Here is a 16661-nt window from a genome sequence, read left to right on the forward strand (position 1 = left end):
CACTCATCTGCAACCCAGCGAAACTCTTTTCTAACTTAAATCCCACGTGTCCAAATTTGTGTTGCTCCCTGCTGGATCGATGCACAAACTGCAAATCCACCTTCATAACAGTGCACATGTTGAGGAGGAGGGGGGTGCTGTTCCCTGCAGCCATGCAGAAGTGAGCGTAACACCTGGCTGTAAACCAGTGTCTGCTCTCTGAGCTGGTGTCCAAAGGGCAGATAGAGCCCAATAATAACAAAGTCTGTTGCTGCAAGCAATTAGTCTAAACACAGCCATGGGAGAGAAAGAAGCATGGGGCAAGACAGAGAAGAGAGGGGTGAGTTACGGCCCAGGAGGGGGGGGGGGGGGGGGGGGGGTTCTCCACAGCTCAGCCCCTGCTTTGTCTGTCAGTGTCCAAACAGTGCAGCAGTGATGGATGATGTTGTGAACGTGTGCTCTTCATACACAGAGGTTAACTGCAGTCCTGGCGCTGGCGACGCTCATCTCTGCGTTTGGTTCCTCCTTCCAGTACGGCTACAATGTGGCGGTCATCAACTCTCCGTCGAGGGTAACCTGAGCACGCAGGCAGGACCCTGTAAACTAGAGTCGTGGCGTGTTTCCATCAGCATTGTCCTGCTCTTTTCAGTTCATGCAGCAGTTTTATAACACCACCTACCTGGAGCGTTATGGCATGCCGATGGAGGGGAACTTCCTCACGCTGCTGTGGTCCCTGTCTGTGTCCATGTACCCTCTGGGGGGCTTCTTTGGCTCTCTGATGGTGGCTCCTCTGGTCAACAGGCTGGGGAGGTAAATGTCCTCTCTGATATACAGGCAGAGTACATACATTCTTCTCTTAAGGCGCTGACATGGTTAGTACTCTCTCCTTAACACAAGAATATTGCTGGTTCAAGTGGAGATGGGGGATTTTCCATGTGGAGTTTGTGAGCCTGAATTTGTCAACAGTAGAAAAAAGATGAATGGATTTCCATTCCATATTTGTCTTAGTCTTGAACTCCCCACTAACTAAACCGAACCAGCAGCTGGAAACCAACCTGAGGGATGGTTCACGGCCTTAACAAAGTCTAAATGCTCACAATACTGTATTTACTCCTAAAAACTTTACGTTTGATATCTATTCAGCAAACCAAGATCCATTTATTTTCTATCCTAATCTGTCCTTTATGCTTGTGAGAGGTCTAAATTAGACTTCTAAACTGTACTGGATCCCATCTGACTCGCGATGAGACGTGAATGCTCTGTAAAGGATGTGTGACTGTTGTTTTTCTGTCTGTTATTGTCTCATCCATTAAGGTTAATCATTCAAAAAAGATAACAGAAGTGCGATGGTGTTGAAATACCTCACCCAACACCAAGCCCGTCTGTTTTTATCTCCATCAGCATGTTTCTATGATCTGGACTGACTTTGTTCCACCCTGTGACAGGAAGGGCACACTCCTCTTCAACAACATCTTCTCTATCGTCCCTGCCGTGATGATGGGAGTCAGTGAGATTGCCAAGTCTTATGAGATCATCATTGCGGCCAGATTCATCGTGGGCATCTGTGCAGGTCAGCTCCAGCACGCGAGGTGGAGTAGATGTGTGTAGAAGCTCGTCTCATCCATGGACCTGTCCACTGGTCTGCAGGTCTCTCGTCCAATGTGGTGCCAATGTATCTGGGTGAAATCGCTCCCAAAAACCTGAGGGGTGCTCTTGGCATCATACCACAGCTCTTCATCACCATCGGCATCCTCAGTGCCCAAGTACTGGGCATCAGAAACATACTGGGCAACAGCACAGGTATTCTACAACGTGTTTAATGTAAAGTTTTTGTCTATACTTGGTGGGCAAGGAAAGAGTTGCCCTATCTTTTCTCTATCCACCAAGAACTTATCACTAAGAAATGCCCAAAACAATCCACAGTCGACTCCTGTTGGCCAAAGGGGGGGTCTGAACAATCTAAGGTGAGCTGGAGGGAGAACTGCTATTTTTGGAATTTGACATGCTTGACACTGTGGTTGATGGCTGATGGATCGCTCGGCGACCACACAGACTCCAGAACCTTCTTCTCATTTTGCTCAGAACACGCTCTGATCCTGGGTGTGGCAGTATCGCCATAATGCTTGTGAAGAACTTTGGTTATTGGGTGTTTTGGGTCCAAAATAAAAGGATGAATGTTGTCATGTTCAGAGGCCTCTGCTCTGAATTTCTGAGTTCATCAACAGTTTTTTGTTTGGCATTTATCCATGGCTTGGTTGGCCCGGAAATGGTGTCCTGTGTGAGGAAGGAAGGACCTTGAGTCCATGTGTTTTTCAAGAGAGAGTTCATCGAGTGTCAAGACAGCTTTTTTGGCACTTGAAGAAGAGGGATGGCAGCTCTTAACAGTGGAGTGATGTTCTACATTACACCATCGATTTTCACTTCAGTTGTTTTAGAATGGAGTCGATTAAGAATACATGTGTCTTGGATCAACCTTGTGGTCGTCATCATATAGATTGGGCAATGCGTCAATCCGCCAGAGTCCTTCCACATTTCTGCGAAGTTCAACTTTCAAGCAGATAAAACTGAAGGAGAGACTATTGTGGGTTTTGCTTAAGCTGGCCGCTCCATGTAGAGCTCTTCCAAACCTGGTATGCACAGCCAATGGTCCATCAGGTGGCCCCATAAGTGTTGGTTTAGTGGCTGTAGCAAGATGGGCATAGTCTGAACCACTAAGGACAAGAGGTCAGAAGAAGGGGTGGCGCTTGACCGGTAGCCACAAAAGGGAAGATGGATTTAGTTTGTGAAAACTGCACAGGGGGGGAGTTCAGAGAGGTTCAAGACGTGGCTACATTATTGAATAAAGGTAAGGTCTTGAAATCTTCATCCTGGTGATCAGAAAGATTGTGCCTGATGAAGGTTGACACAAAATAGGATGATTCTAGTTCATTTCTTTCATACAAATACCTCAATGTGTTCTCTTGTCCATTAACAGTTGGGAGTAGCTCCAGCTCCCCTCACCCTCAGTTTGACGTGGAAGATGGATGTATAATAGCATATTGACCCCCCACCCCCCTCCGTGTTTCCTCTGTGTCCAGGCTGGCCCATCATGCTGGGCCTGACTGGGATTCCCGCTGTGATCGAGCTCCTGCTGCTGCCCTTCTTCCCAGAGAGTCCGAGGTACATGCTCATCCAGAAAGGAGATGAGAAGACGGCAAAGAAAGGTCAGGAAACCCCAACACCTCTTCTCACCGTGGGGAGCAGGAGGCAGTGCTTGAGCTTGGTGAGTTTGTGTTTTCAGCACTGCAGCGTCTGCGCGGCTGGGACGACGTGGACTCGGAGCTTTCTGAGATGCGTCTTGAGGAGCAGTCGGAGAAAGCTGAAGGCCACCTGAGTGTCCTCACGCTGTTGTCCCAGCGCTCTCTACGCTGGCAGCTTATCTCCATCATCATCATGAACATGGGACAGCAGCTGTCCGGGGTCAACGCGGTGAGACGTCTTTGTCATTCAGTGTAACTGGTGCCTGGTAAATCTCCAATGGGAGGCGACCAGGAGGCATCCTAATCACCTGCCAAACCACCCCAACTGGCTCTTATTAATGTGGAGGAGTAGCGGTTTGACTTTGAGTCTCACCCGGGTGGATGAGCTCCTCACTCTATCAGGCAGAGTGATGCCAGCCACCCTACACTAATCTTAGCCACTTGTATCCATCGTCACATTCTTTCGGTCATGACCAACAGTTCATGACCATAGGTGAGGGTGGGGATGTAGACCGACCGGTAAGCAGAGAGCTTTGGTTTACAGCTGCATCACTGCTACTGCCTGTCCAAATCTGTCGCCAATCTCATGATCACCCCTACAATCACTGGTGAACAAGACCCCAAGAGAGTTCCCCAACCTGGAGAAGATACTGCTCCTCTTTCTGGAGAGAGCATGCCATCCTTTTCAGTGAGAGGACCAGGGGCACAAATTTGGAGGTGCTGATGCACATCCCAACCGCTTCACACAACAGCAAACTGTTCGAGTGGATGCTGGAGGGCCACATGCGACGCTGCCAGGACAACATCATCTGCAAAAAGCAGAGGTGCCTGTCTGGCCTTGACTATACCTGAAGATCACAAACAAAATGAATGATAAGGTAGAACCATGGAGTCCAACTCACACCTTGAACAAGTTTGACTTAATGCAGAGTATATGGATGCAGTTCTCACACCGGATAAGGTTAGGGTTAAGTACTGGATAGACGCATCAGAGTACTCTATACTCCCAAAGCACCTTTCACAAGACATCTAGGGGGAATAGACCGTAGGCAATAGCATTGTTCCTCCTGTATCTGAGGTTTGACTATTGGTTTGAGTCTCATTCCTGGTACCCTTGCATGGACTTTCTCAGGGAGGCTGAGAATTATGGTACACAGATAACTGGCGCACACTCTGTGGTCCGCCATTTTGAAAATAAGTACCACCACCCCAGTCTGCCAGTCCGAAGGTACGATACCCAAGGTCCATGCGACGCTCAAGAGGTGTGTCAATCAGGACAGCCAGACAATATCCAGAGTCTTCAACAGCTCCGGGCATATCTCGTCCACTCCTGCCACCATGGAGTTCTTTGACAACCCCAGTGACCTCCACCAGGGAAATGGACGAGGACCCCCCAGAAGCCTCAGGCCCTGCCTCCTGTTAGGGAAGCATGTCCATTGTGTTCGTGAGACCCTCAAAGTGTTTCTTCTACCTCTGGATGATGTCTTCCTGAACCTCCAGGGTTAGGGATGCGGTCCTTTTCGCCTGCCGATACCTGTCTGCTGAGTCCAGAGTCCCTGAGCCAAATAAGCTTCACGAATCACTGATGTTCCACTAGCGTGGATTAAATTATAACTTTTACATTTTACAGTAAAAACCTCTGCCAAGCAGCCTTTAACAAATGTAATTTATGAGCTCTGGATCAGCGATAGCCATATCTTATATGAAAACATAAACAAATCCAGAATTCAACCTAAATTTTAATTCTGCTGTCAGTTAAATGATGTGAATTAAATATTATTTGGATGTATTTCACTCTGTTTTACTATATTTGATGAATTTATTCTGGTCTGCTGGAAAAGTGGCTTTATTCACTGAGGAGGGGAGATCAATCTTATCAACCCGTGCAGTAAAACACATCAGATGTATTCCCCTCCGAACCATAACGTGTTTCTCAATACCTTCTCAGATCTACTACTATGCAGACAATATCTACGCCACAGCAGGAGTGAAGCCGGACGACATCCAGTTCGTCACGGTGGGAACAGGAGCGGTCAACGTCGTCATGACCATCGCTGCTGTAGGTGTCCTGTTGGAGCTGAGGTCTGCAGCGTGATCTCCTGACGAGGAAACAGTGGTGCTCATCACGGGATTTGTTTCGGCAGGTCTTCATTGTGGAGGCCTCGGGCCGACGGCTGCTCCTCCTCTGTGGTTTTGGGATCTGCTGTGGAGGCTGTGTGATGCTCACTGTGGCTCTGAACCTGCAGGTACATGATGTGTGACTCTGCTGCCCTCTGCTGGTCCAGGACGATAATCAGAGGAGGCAGAGTTTCTCAGTGCAGGAATGAAGCCATGAGTTATCAGAACTGAATCTTTAGAGATAGATTTATCATGTGATTCTTCAGATTGATAGATAGATAGAATAGATATATAAAGTTCACTGGGAAGTTTATCACATGGTAACAATTAATCATTATATTAAACATTTACAACTTGACAGTAATGTAAAAACAATATCAGAAACATTCATCACCCTGAACAAGTGCAGCTTCAGACAAATAAGAGCTTAACGCAAGATTTGTCATTTTCATGTTGTGATTGATCACACTGATGTTTCTATTACTGCGATCATGTTGTATTGAATATTTCGGCTCTCTAGACACTGAAAAATTACCAACAAACCTTGAAAAATTTACATATTATCGTCCCTTTGACTCATGATCACTTAGAATAGTAAAATTTTGATTCTAAATCTTTGTCAGATTGTTTACATCTTTGAATTTCTCCCACATTTAGACTTGAAGTTGACCTTTTTCATCTATTTCCACCCTTTTGGATTAATTTCATTACTACACATTAGTTTCTTTTGAAATAGTTCAAACTGGTTCAGATCTATTAATCAACAAATCAAACTAAAATAAGAAAAATACCCAACTTTTGTTTCATTTAGATACTTATTGCTGTAGTTTAGATTTTTTATCAAATTAACTGCAGTTTCTTAAACGTTTTTCAGCTACTTTAATATTGTAAATACACTTTTCGAGTGAGATTTCGACATTTTCAGACGCAAACGCTGAGTAAAAGGTGACTGAGCCAACTTGTTTTTCCTCTCCTCTGAATGATAAATGTGTCGTCATTATGTTGATTTTTCGGCCTCCCCTGAAAGAAAAACTGTTTATTTCTTCACTGCCGATGTGCATCAGTGTGTCAGAGCTGCATTAAGGATGTTTTCCTAATTCAACAGAAACTCTCCCAACAAGCGAAGCCACTCCGACTCAATTATCTCTGATCGTTGAGAGGAAAAAGGGTTTGCAGGGTCACATGTCTGCTTCGTATGAAATTAGTGAATCATACTTAAAATTGTAGGCGTGAATTATTCATGCTGAGGGCCTTTTTTTTTATATTTTAATATTTTGCTTTCACGGATAACTTCACATTTTTATCCTCTAAAACAGCTGGAACACTGTCATGGCTAAAGGATCAAAGATATCCCACATGTGTATTTCATATTATGATAATTACTCGTTTATATTGAGTTTTTTTTTATCTTCACAATGAACCAGAATCAGATCCTGACAAAACCCATGTTTTATTATCTGTCACAGGAACGACATGGATGAGTAAAATCAAGCAGTTATGAAGGAACTTATATGGAAAAGAAAGTATTGATGAATTGCAAATTATCCACCCGTCAATCAAACAAAAGTTATTTTTAACAGCAGAATACAATAGAAAGAATTGAATGTTCTAATACAAGTTCATTATCTCATTTATCTAATCTATGTTCTTTTGTCTGTGTTGTTTTTGTTTTTCGTCACTAAAGGAGTGAGCCTGATGTTTCTGCAGAGTAGCCGTTGAGTCCTTGGACGTGACTAAAATGTAAACTGAGTGAAGAAGCCTCTGATGATGAAAGTGGCGTGCAGGTCGGAGTTGTGATAAGCTGGCGATAATGTCGGGGCGGAGGCGGGGGATATCTGCCAGGAAAAAAAAGCTGCTAAGCTGAAAGAATTGCGCTACACTTGTAATAACATCCCACGTGTGCAGTTCTGACCATGTGGAGGGTGAAGTGATGACTTGGCGTCTCTGTTTGCTGAAGGTCATGAAATATTTGAGACAGAAAAACTGAAAGAGCCACCAAAACCACATCTTTACCCCCTCCGCCTACCTCCCCCCCCCACCCCCCCGACCCCCAAGCCGGTCAAACAAATACGAGCTTTAACCTGGACTCTCCTCCCGATGATCAATACGACCAGTAAGTGATTACAACAGCTGCCTGTTTGTGTCGACAGGACAGCGTGACGTGGATGCCCTACGTCAGCATCGGCTGTGTCATCGTCTATGTCATGGGACACGCCATAGGACCCAGTGAGTCTGAGCTCATCGCCGCACACACTCACTACACCGTGGGGGGGTGGGGGTGCGGGGGTCCATTAGTTGAGGTGTTGTTTGGATCGTAGCAGACGTGTAATCATATATTTAGTAAACTGGCCGTGACTTGTTTGAGACATGAGCATCCTCGCCGTGACCCAGAGGACTGATGAGTGTTTTACTTGTGGCTGACCGCCTCCGTGTGTGTGTGTGTGTGTGTGTGTGTGTGTGTGTGTGTGTGTGTGTGTGTGTGTGTGTGTGTGTGTGTGTGTGTGTGTGTGTGTGTGTGTGTGTGTGTGTGTGTGTGTGTGTGTGTGTGCTCCTGCAGGTCCCATTCCTTACGTGGTAACCACTGAGATGTTCAGGCAGTCGGCCAGGCCCGCGGCCTTCATGGTCGCAGGCTCCGTCCACTGGCTGTCCAACTTCACCGTCGGCCTCGTCTTCCCCTTCCTGGAGGTCAGTTGCGCAATTTCCTCTTACGCCGAGAATTTCACGATTTCAAAATGTAAATTTGTCACAGATGGTCTAGAAGTGTCTCCACATCCGCTGCTCATACCTTTCATTCTGCCCCCCCCCCCCGAATGCAAAAACAAAGTATTATTCACTTGAAACGTTGTCATGTAAACGCATCCTTTTTCTACTCCTGTTCATCCTGTATAATTTCCTCTCAGAGCTCATCTATGGATCTGAATAAGAGAATGAAAATATTATTTCCTCTCATCATCTCACTTGACGTCATCAGTCAACGTGTGAAACGAATTTTCGTTCAGGGGTCACATGCAGCACAATTTCATCTTGAGTAAACTACTGCTAAAATAACCTTTAAATTTAAAGTTTTTCTTTGTCGTGTTGATGTTATGAAAATGTCTATATTTTCACAAAAAACTAACAATTACGACTGAAAATGACAACAGTCTCAACATAAAGCCAATTTCAATGATAATTTCTGTTGCAAAATACAGTGAAATGTTAAAAAAGCTGCTCAGCTCGGGTCTCAGTCTTGTCTTGTGTCTCTCAAGAAATTAGTTTTAAGAAAACAAATCAATGTTTTCTTTGAATTTTGTTTACAGTTTTCTTGCAGGTTTTGGCCGACGGGCCTCATGTTTGTACGTTATAGATGGTTACATGGACACATGGTGGCGTAGTGGACAACACGCTGAGGGGATCTCCTGTTTGATTCTGAACCTTTTCATGTTTGCAAATGTGGGATTTTACCTCCGGCCATTCAAAAACTTGTATTATGTGAATTGTTGATCGGTGTGAATGTGTGTGTGTGTGTGTGTGTGTGTGTGTGTGTGTGTGTGTGTGTGTGTGTGTGTGTGTGTGTGTGTGTGTGTGTGTGTGTGTGTGTGTGTGTGTGTGTGTGTGTGTGTGTGAGACCTTGTTTGTGGACATTGTTGCTGCTTTTCTTTATAAACCTGCCTGAATTTCCTCCTCAGTCACTTTGCATTGTTCTTCTAGATGAAGAAATGCACCAATATTCATATCATTGATGCTTTGGTGGGTTTCCAACAATCGAGAAGTACATTCTAATTAAGTTTGCATCGATTGAAACTTAAAAAAAAAAAAAAAATGTATGTAATGATGAACTTTTATATATTACAAAATATGTCACTATTGCATTTTAAACTGTTAAAAATATTAAGAAAATGTACAATATGTAAAATTTTCTGATGTTTTTTTTTCTCTTTTCTGGAGAAATGCATAAAAATGCAAAAGTTACCATTGTTGTGATGATGTTGAAGTGTAGCGTGAGTTCACCAGGTGACCCGGTTCTGGAGGACGGATGCGGGTCATGTATTTCGATGTGGTTATTTAGAGGTATTTATACAGTCACAGATGTCGTCATTGTGGCTTTGCATGATAGGTGAACGTGTCAAAGTGTCATTTAATAGCAGGATGCTGTTATTTTAGAAGCCATGTGGTTCATCACGCGGCCGAGATACGATGTGGGAACGTGAAAGTAAAACACTGATAACGGAGATTTGAATGACGTCGGAAACATCTTGAATCCACCGTGTTTGTAAAACCAGGTCTTTTTTCAAACCGGATAATCTTGTTTAAACATTGTGATTGTCTTGTTGCTTGCTTCCTCTCATGTCTTCATTTTTAACCGAATGAAAGAGGAACGTGTTTGAGTAACAGGAGACAGAAAAAGAATCTGCTCATCCAAGCTGCTCATAAATCACATTCTGCTGTTTTTATCCTCCCGGCTGGCATATTCACAGCGTTTCATCCTGGGGACACACGGATCACGTTTCCTTTCTTCTTCCTCCCCCCCCCCTGCAGAGCGGCCTGGGCTCCTACTGCTTCATCGTCTTCTCCGTCATCTGCCTGATCACTCTGCTCTACATCTGGCTGATGGTGCCGGAGACCAAGAACAGGACCTTCCTGGAGGTCTGCCAGATGTTTGCTAAGAGGAACAACGTGGAGATCAACCTGGGTGACGGCGATCTTCCACTGAAAAAGAGCAGAGGAAGTCTGGAGGAGGTGTTGCAGGTCACGGCCCTCTGAGGGGAAATGAGAGGAAGCTGGAGTGGACTGAATGACGTTTTATTTAAATCACGTTTTTTATTCTCGATGTAATTATTGTTTTTTGTGTATTTTTATTGTCATTAAAAAAACAAGTCTCTTTAAAGGCTTTATTGGAGAGGCAAATATTTGAATACATATATGACTGAAGCAGTCTCACACACACACACACACACACACATACACACAAATTAAATATAGACTCACTGTTGCTCGAGAAACTTAATCTGTCATCGTACATTTCATAAGAGTTTCACCAGCAGCCGCAGTAGCAGTGATATTTTGGTTTATTGTGTCAAACAAGAAAACAACAAACGGAAGAAGTGAGTTTTACGTTCTCAGAAGCATCGGTACTGACTGTCCAGCTGCACGCCGCCGTACAGGCTGAGCTTGGTGGAGCCCCAGCTGAACACGTTCCCCACCGTGGTGCTGTTGCTCTCGCACGACATCTGGTCGCGGATGTCTCCCGTGGTCAGCACGTAGTCCCACACGTTCACGTCCGTCATCTTCCCCACGAAGGCGTCGGCGTTGGAGATCCCCAGCAGCCCGTCCTGGTCCTTGCCCAGGAGGAAGACGCCGCCGGAGCTGACCGTGTAGCCGCTCTTCAGGTAGCGCTGTTCGCCCACCATGCCGTTGATCCACAGCTCGGCGCCGCCGGTGTGGGACGACCAGGTGACGCAGTAGTTGGCCCAGTCGTGGGACTTGAAGTTGTGCGGCAGGTTGACGAACTCGTTGCCGATCCAGAGGCCCACCTCATTCCCTCCTCGGTCCTCGCCGATGGAGATCATCAGCTCGTTGTCGTTGCCGTGGCTGGAGTAGGAGATGACGGTGTGGACGCCCACCACCTGCGGCAGGACGTGCATGCAGACCGTGAAGGCGTCTAGCTCCATGGGGCGGGTGAGTCGGGCCAGGGCGTAACTACCGGCGTTCCTCTCCTGGAAGTTGAGCACCAGAGGGTACAGATCTCGAGTTTCTGAGGAGGAAACCAGAATCAGAGCGAGAACATCCGCCTCCCGTCATTGACCTCTAATCTCAAAAACACTCACGATATCTGGTGGGCTTGGTGTTGCGAAGACCTCCTTCAGAGAGTAGCACACAAGAAAGTTAGTAAGACATTCATTTGACCATATTTCGCCGTTTTCAGGACCAAGACCATCACCTGAATGAATGTTTTTTCCCAGAGACGTGATGAGACCCTCGATCTTCAGGAGCTTGGACTCGATTTCGTCTTGTCGGCAAAAAGCTGCGGGGACAAAAAGTGACGCCAGATGACATCAGTTCCGAGGAATACTGGACACTGACGCTCTTGGGGCTTCCCGCCGCCACCGCAGGCTTACGCACTTCCTTTCCCGAGGCGTGGGAGAAAAGACGACTCCACCACTCGGTCGTTGAGAGGCTGGGCCATGCGGTAGTCATTCCACAGCGTCTTGTTGTCCATGTCCATCAGCGTGCTCTCCAGCTTCCTGATCTGCAGAGAGCAGAGACACGTGTCACTCACCGAGTGGGCGGCGGTGGTGTCTTACAGACGGGAGCGGCGTTGGCCGTGCCTGGTTGTGTGAGAGCGTGATGGGGGTGTCGAACACCGTCCACAGGATGCTCTCGTAGCAGGGCGGGGTGGTGAGCGAGCCCTGGTATCTGAAGAAGTGGTTGAGGTTCTCGGGGAGCATGGAGCGCACGTTGATGTCCGATATGTGCATGGACTGTCCTGCCGGGCGTCACGAGAGAGGTTAAAATGTGGAGGTGACCTCCTGTTTGATGGGCCGCAGGTCGACTTTACTCACCAGCGTATTTGATTTTTTCCAGGTTGGAGATGAAATCACTGTAGTAGGTGTTCTCAAAGTGGCCATCCTGAAAAAACAAAAAACAGAACTGTGTCTCCAAGTGTTTTCAGTCACTATGATTTGATATTTATGATATAAAACATTATAATCGCTGAAATATTTTACCTCAAACACCAAAAGGTTTGAAATGGAGATTTAAGATGAGTCAAAGCACAATACAAATCTAGTTCCTTTCCAAGAAACCCAAGTTAAATCTCTTAATCACAAATTATATATGATAGATTGGTATGAAAACAAACAAATGAAAGTGAAAATGAAATGAAAATAGCAGAATTACAAGAAAAACCTCTGAACCTCCAGCTGCCTTCATGATACTACGAGATATTAGGATTAAAAACCGCCTCGTTAACCAGATGAAGCTCTGAAAGTTCACAATGATTCATCCTGGAATGAGTTCCACTGCAGGCTGTGCTGCTATCAGGGCGATGACAGGTCGCCGTGGCTTCGACCTCTCTGAGGAAAGGAAGCGTCTCGCAGCCAAAAGAGCCAGCGTCTGCCCGAGATCCAGGAAACAAGCGCTCCTTCAACGGGGACTCAATAGAGCTTTCAGCGCGGCAGGATGACCACAACAAAGCTTCCCACACTTCAAAGGCCACTGAATCATTTGGTAAATTATAAGATTTCACTACAAAGACCCTCTGAATCGGACTCGGAGTCGACATCCTGTGTGGATTAGATGAACATTGTGCTGGAACAAAGCATGTGTGAGACTTACGTACATCATAGAAAAAGGCCAACACGGCCAGCCCGTCCGGCTTATCTTTGGCTTCGGTGAAGCTGGCGTACTTGTCAGAGTTGTAATGGACGACGTGGAGCTGGAGGAGAGACGAGCCACAGGTTAGGTGTCGGTCAACAGCGACGTCTGGAACAGCTTTCCAGATTAGGCTTGTTTAGAGCGGCACAGGAATGCATCGGCAGCGGAAAGAAAATGTGCATGTAGGCGGCTCGGACGCGGAAAAGATCAATTTTCACATTGAAGGTCGTTGAGAGTTCTGCTTTCATCGTTAACAAAATCTGATCTGCGCTTCGACGGTCTGTTAAGATAATTTATCGCTCTCCCTTTTCCCTCCTGGAGGCAATTTTCCACAGTTTTTTAAGCCGACCTCTGCCATGTAGCGGATCCCGTCGATGGTGTGCTCCGCCCCGCTGGCCTCCAGGTCCCAGCCGCCCCAGTGCAGGTGCATCTGCACGGCCGTGTACTTTCCGGGGAGGCCCTTGGTGATCATCATGGTGGGAGGAAGATCGATTTGAACTGGTGGGAATAACAAAGCAACCGGTCACAGATCCTCAACGCCTCACCTTTCTCCTGACTTGTTGACTGGATGTTCCACACTGACTTTAAAATGGATTGTTTTCTTTTTCAACTTTGTCAAATCTCTTCTTTATGAAACAGCACAGCACCATGTTTAATAAAGTAACTAAGAAACAAACGTTTCAAGTGAAAACGCTTAATTTTTGTGTTTTTTGTTTGGGAAAAGTTTTGCTTTTACATGCCAACGGCAGAAACACGGAAAACAAGGTCATATTCATGTTGGGCCACTAGTGGGTGCTGTTTTTTTTTTTTTTTTTTTTAATGAAACCACACACATGCACAGAGAACAATACACTCTAAACATTAACAATAAAGACCAGACCACCAAATTGGATTGTTATTATGATGACTGTCAACTATTACAATAATAATAATAATAATAATAATAATAATAATAATAATAATAATAATAATAATAATAATAATAATAATAATAATAATAATAATAATAATAATATATAGCGCTCACTGAAACTATAAAACTACCAAGTCCAGGGACAATATGGACTAGAAGTCATGACACTCTGAAGGAAACATTGCTCTTATTGTTCATCTACTGAGCAAAATAATTTTTCACTACTCCCGTGTCATGCAGCATTTCCGCAATTTACACGAAAACACAGCCAAAGCATTTCTAGAAAGCTGCATTTTCACTTGAAATCGCCGCCTTGGAAATCGGCTCAGAGTTTAGGGAAACTCAATCATGGTCTTTAAAAGAGGAATTTGTCAAATTTGGGAACAACTCACAGCAAAATAAGCTGTCAGATCTGAATCTGTTGGTTAGATTTGTTTCCAGTTCTGCATCAAATACAGTCAAACTGTTGTGTGATTGTTCACATAAAGCAGAGTGTTTGAAAGAGACAGAGATGTTCCAGAAGAGGTGTCAAACACATTTTAGTGCAGGGGCCACAGACATTTCATCTTGAGTGAGCTGGATTGTTAAGATAAGCCATAATCAACCTTTAAATTTAAACTTTATGGTTTTTCTTTGTTGTGGCGCTGAGTACACGTGATGAGGATGTCTGGATTTTTACAGAAACCAACCAAGTACAATCTGAGGTTATTTCAATGTGAACATAAAGCAACTTTTAATGAAATTGCAGAATTCAGTGAAATATCCTTAAAACTGTTGCAGCATGTTTTAACAGACTCGTGGCTTTGAGGCTAGTTTGATCACAGCGAAGTAACTGTCCTCCATGACAGCGTCACTGATATCTCAGCTCAGGTCTCAGTTTTGTGGTGTGTCGCAACTCTTCATGAACTTGTTGAAAAATCAATGTTTTCTTTGAAATTTCAACAATTGGCCAGATTGGAGCCTCTTGCGGGCCACATTTAGCCCACGGGCCTTATGTTTGACAGCTCTGTGCTCCAGGAAAACAGTGAACAACAAAAGTCAGGCTGTCCCCGGAGCTGAAATGTGAAGCGGCAGAGACAGTTTGCTGGAGCTGAAATATGAGCTATTATTTATTGATTCGTCTTTGTGTACTTTGCATTTCTATTTCTGGCTCTGTCGTGTTTGTGTTGAATATGTTTCACTACTTTATTGTATAACTGTTAGAAGTTTCCCTTATCTCTTGTTTGTCTGTTTTATTTGAACTATCTGTACACTAATAAATGTGCAGTACTTAGGACTTTGCGCTAGGAAGTTATGTTTGCCTCATATTTGTCCACATTCATATCCGTTCTGTTCAGCTTCCAGTTTCTTCAGAAATGTGAGTGTGCTTCACTTGGAAATGAAAATGCATTTGATGGGGAAATTAGGGTGGATTCCATCTACATGTCCACCAATCACAGTGCAGTTTACCACCTGCTTATGATGAGTCTGAGGTGTTGAAACAGGCTGGATGTTTCTTACCAGAGTGTCCGTTGTTGGACATGAGGAAATTGCCTCTCTGCGCATCATATCCACTGAGCTCCAACTGTAACATGTCCGGGTTGTGCCTCACGCCGCGTCTCTGGATGTCAATGGGAGACTGCTTCTTGCCTCCACATGCAGGATACTTAGTTGGCCAGTGCATTTGGTCCAAAGCTCCTTCTGTTGTGAGACAGAAATAAAGGACCGGTGACAATACGCACGCATTTAGGTGAAAGTTACATCTGCGCGCAGTGGAGAAAGTGGATGTTGGTTAAAGTGCCAAGCACAAGACTTGCTCGACTGGATTGACGTACTGAGGTAAATCACTCCACAAATATTTATGACAGAAGTGTCGTATGCACCCAAATATTCTGATGAGTGTTTTCTTCGGCGAAACAATCAGGGTCATCCAAAAAGATTCATCCAAATGGAGAACGCGTCACCCACAAAACTCAGCCGCTTAAAATACAGAGGAGCACCCAATGACAATTATCGCTTTTGTTTGCTTAGAAAATGTTCTAATTATTTACTTAAAGCCTGCCTCAAACGAACCCGTGCCATTACGCACGTTTTACGCACGAAACTTAAATGTCAGAAAACGTCTTTTTTATTTATTTAATCAAAACTTGTATTTTTAATACTGAAAAAAGCCCACCTGTATATGTCCAGTGTATGTCATCATGGGGGACCCCCGCACTGACCACAGAGACCATCACAGCGCAGACGAACGCAGAGAAAACCTCCATCGCTGCGTCTCCGCTCAGTCACGCAGGACACTGACACCTCGCAGAGGTTTTCACTCTGGATTTAAACTGCGTGTGAAGGGAGGTGTTGAAACCTCTGCTGAAAACGCCCAGAGCGCAGCAGCAGCCCCATAGTGACAGGAAAGCAGCTACTATACCAACCAACAGACCCACTGTCTTAACCCTGCAAGGCTCTGAAAAACACATCAAATATCAGGCAAGGAGACGCACATTTCTACAGACGTGTTGCTCCACTGTGGCACATCAGCCATTCCTTGTGTTTAAAGCACCTTCTAATATTTTAAACTATTGCTACAAGCTCAATAAGGGAACCCGACTAAGGTGTTATTTTAGGAAGTGCAACAAAATCTTATCTGATTTCACCTGAAACCCACATATGAGCTCCGTCATGCTGTGTCACATTAGAGCTGAAACACACCTACACAGGACAAACAAATGGCTGCTGATCAAACTAAAACACAATAGATATTCCTAAATGGAGCATGTGAGCAGCAGTAATCAAATACAATATCACACATCACCTGCTAAACCCTCACAAGTTGCAGCATGTGGCTGAATGTCAGAGCTGTCAAGCTCGGGAGTGTGTGTGTGTTTTCTTTGAAGGATCACGGCTGTTTACAGAGGAGCAACACAAATGAATGTAAAACTGATGATATATAATTGTGTTACAATTAGTGATCTAAAATGATGCAGCAAACATTCACTGGACATATGTGCTTCTACGAGTCTAAATGTGGCATGAAAACTACAGATATCTGTGTTTTCTTTGTGCTTTTCACCAACTCTTTTCTT

At 44.9% G+C, this 16661-nt stretch overlaps 2 protein-coding genes across 2 annotated transcripts; one reads left to right on the top strand and one right to left on the bottom strand.

Annotated features, from left to right (window-relative positions):
- The first annotated feature begins 268 nt into the window (after positions 1-268).
- Positions 269-10220, top strand: LOC308113380 (solute carrier family 2, facilitated glucose transporter member 5-like). Its single transcript, XM_080469637.1, has 12 exons — positions 269-319; positions 452-550; positions 629-789; positions 1425-1549; positions 1627-1779; positions 3057-3182; positions 3260-3447; positions 5167-5277; positions 5363-5464; positions 7487-7562; positions 7894-8021; positions 9855-10220. Exons 1-12 carry the CDS (start codon positions 278-280, stop codon positions 10077-10079), a joined length of 1536 nt encoding a protein of 511 aa, XP_080325763.1. The 5' UTR covers positions 269-277; the 3' UTR covers positions 10080-10220.
- Positions 10104-16124, bottom strand: ca6 (carbonic anhydrase VI). The gene is made up of 10 exons (XM_080469636.1): positions 15761-16124; positions 15106-15285; positions 13042-13190; positions 12658-12753; positions 11879-11945; positions 11645-11802; positions 11439-11565; positions 11257-11340; positions 11144-11176; positions 10104-11070 (listed from the first exon to the last, which is right to left on the bottom strand). Exons 1-10 carry the CDS (start codon positions 15849-15851, stop codon positions 10436-10438), a joined length of 1620 nt encoding a protein of 539 aa, XP_080325762.1. The 5' UTR covers positions 15852-16124; the 3' UTR covers positions 10104-10435.
- Positions 16125-16661: the final 537 nt, after the last annotated feature.

Source organism: Lipophrys pholis (genome assembly GCF_963383615.2).
Source record: "Lipophrys pholis genome assembly, chromosome: 8".
Taxonomy (NCBI): domain Eukaryota; kingdom Metazoa; phylum Chordata; class Actinopteri; order Blenniiformes; family Blenniidae; genus Lipophrys; species Lipophrys pholis.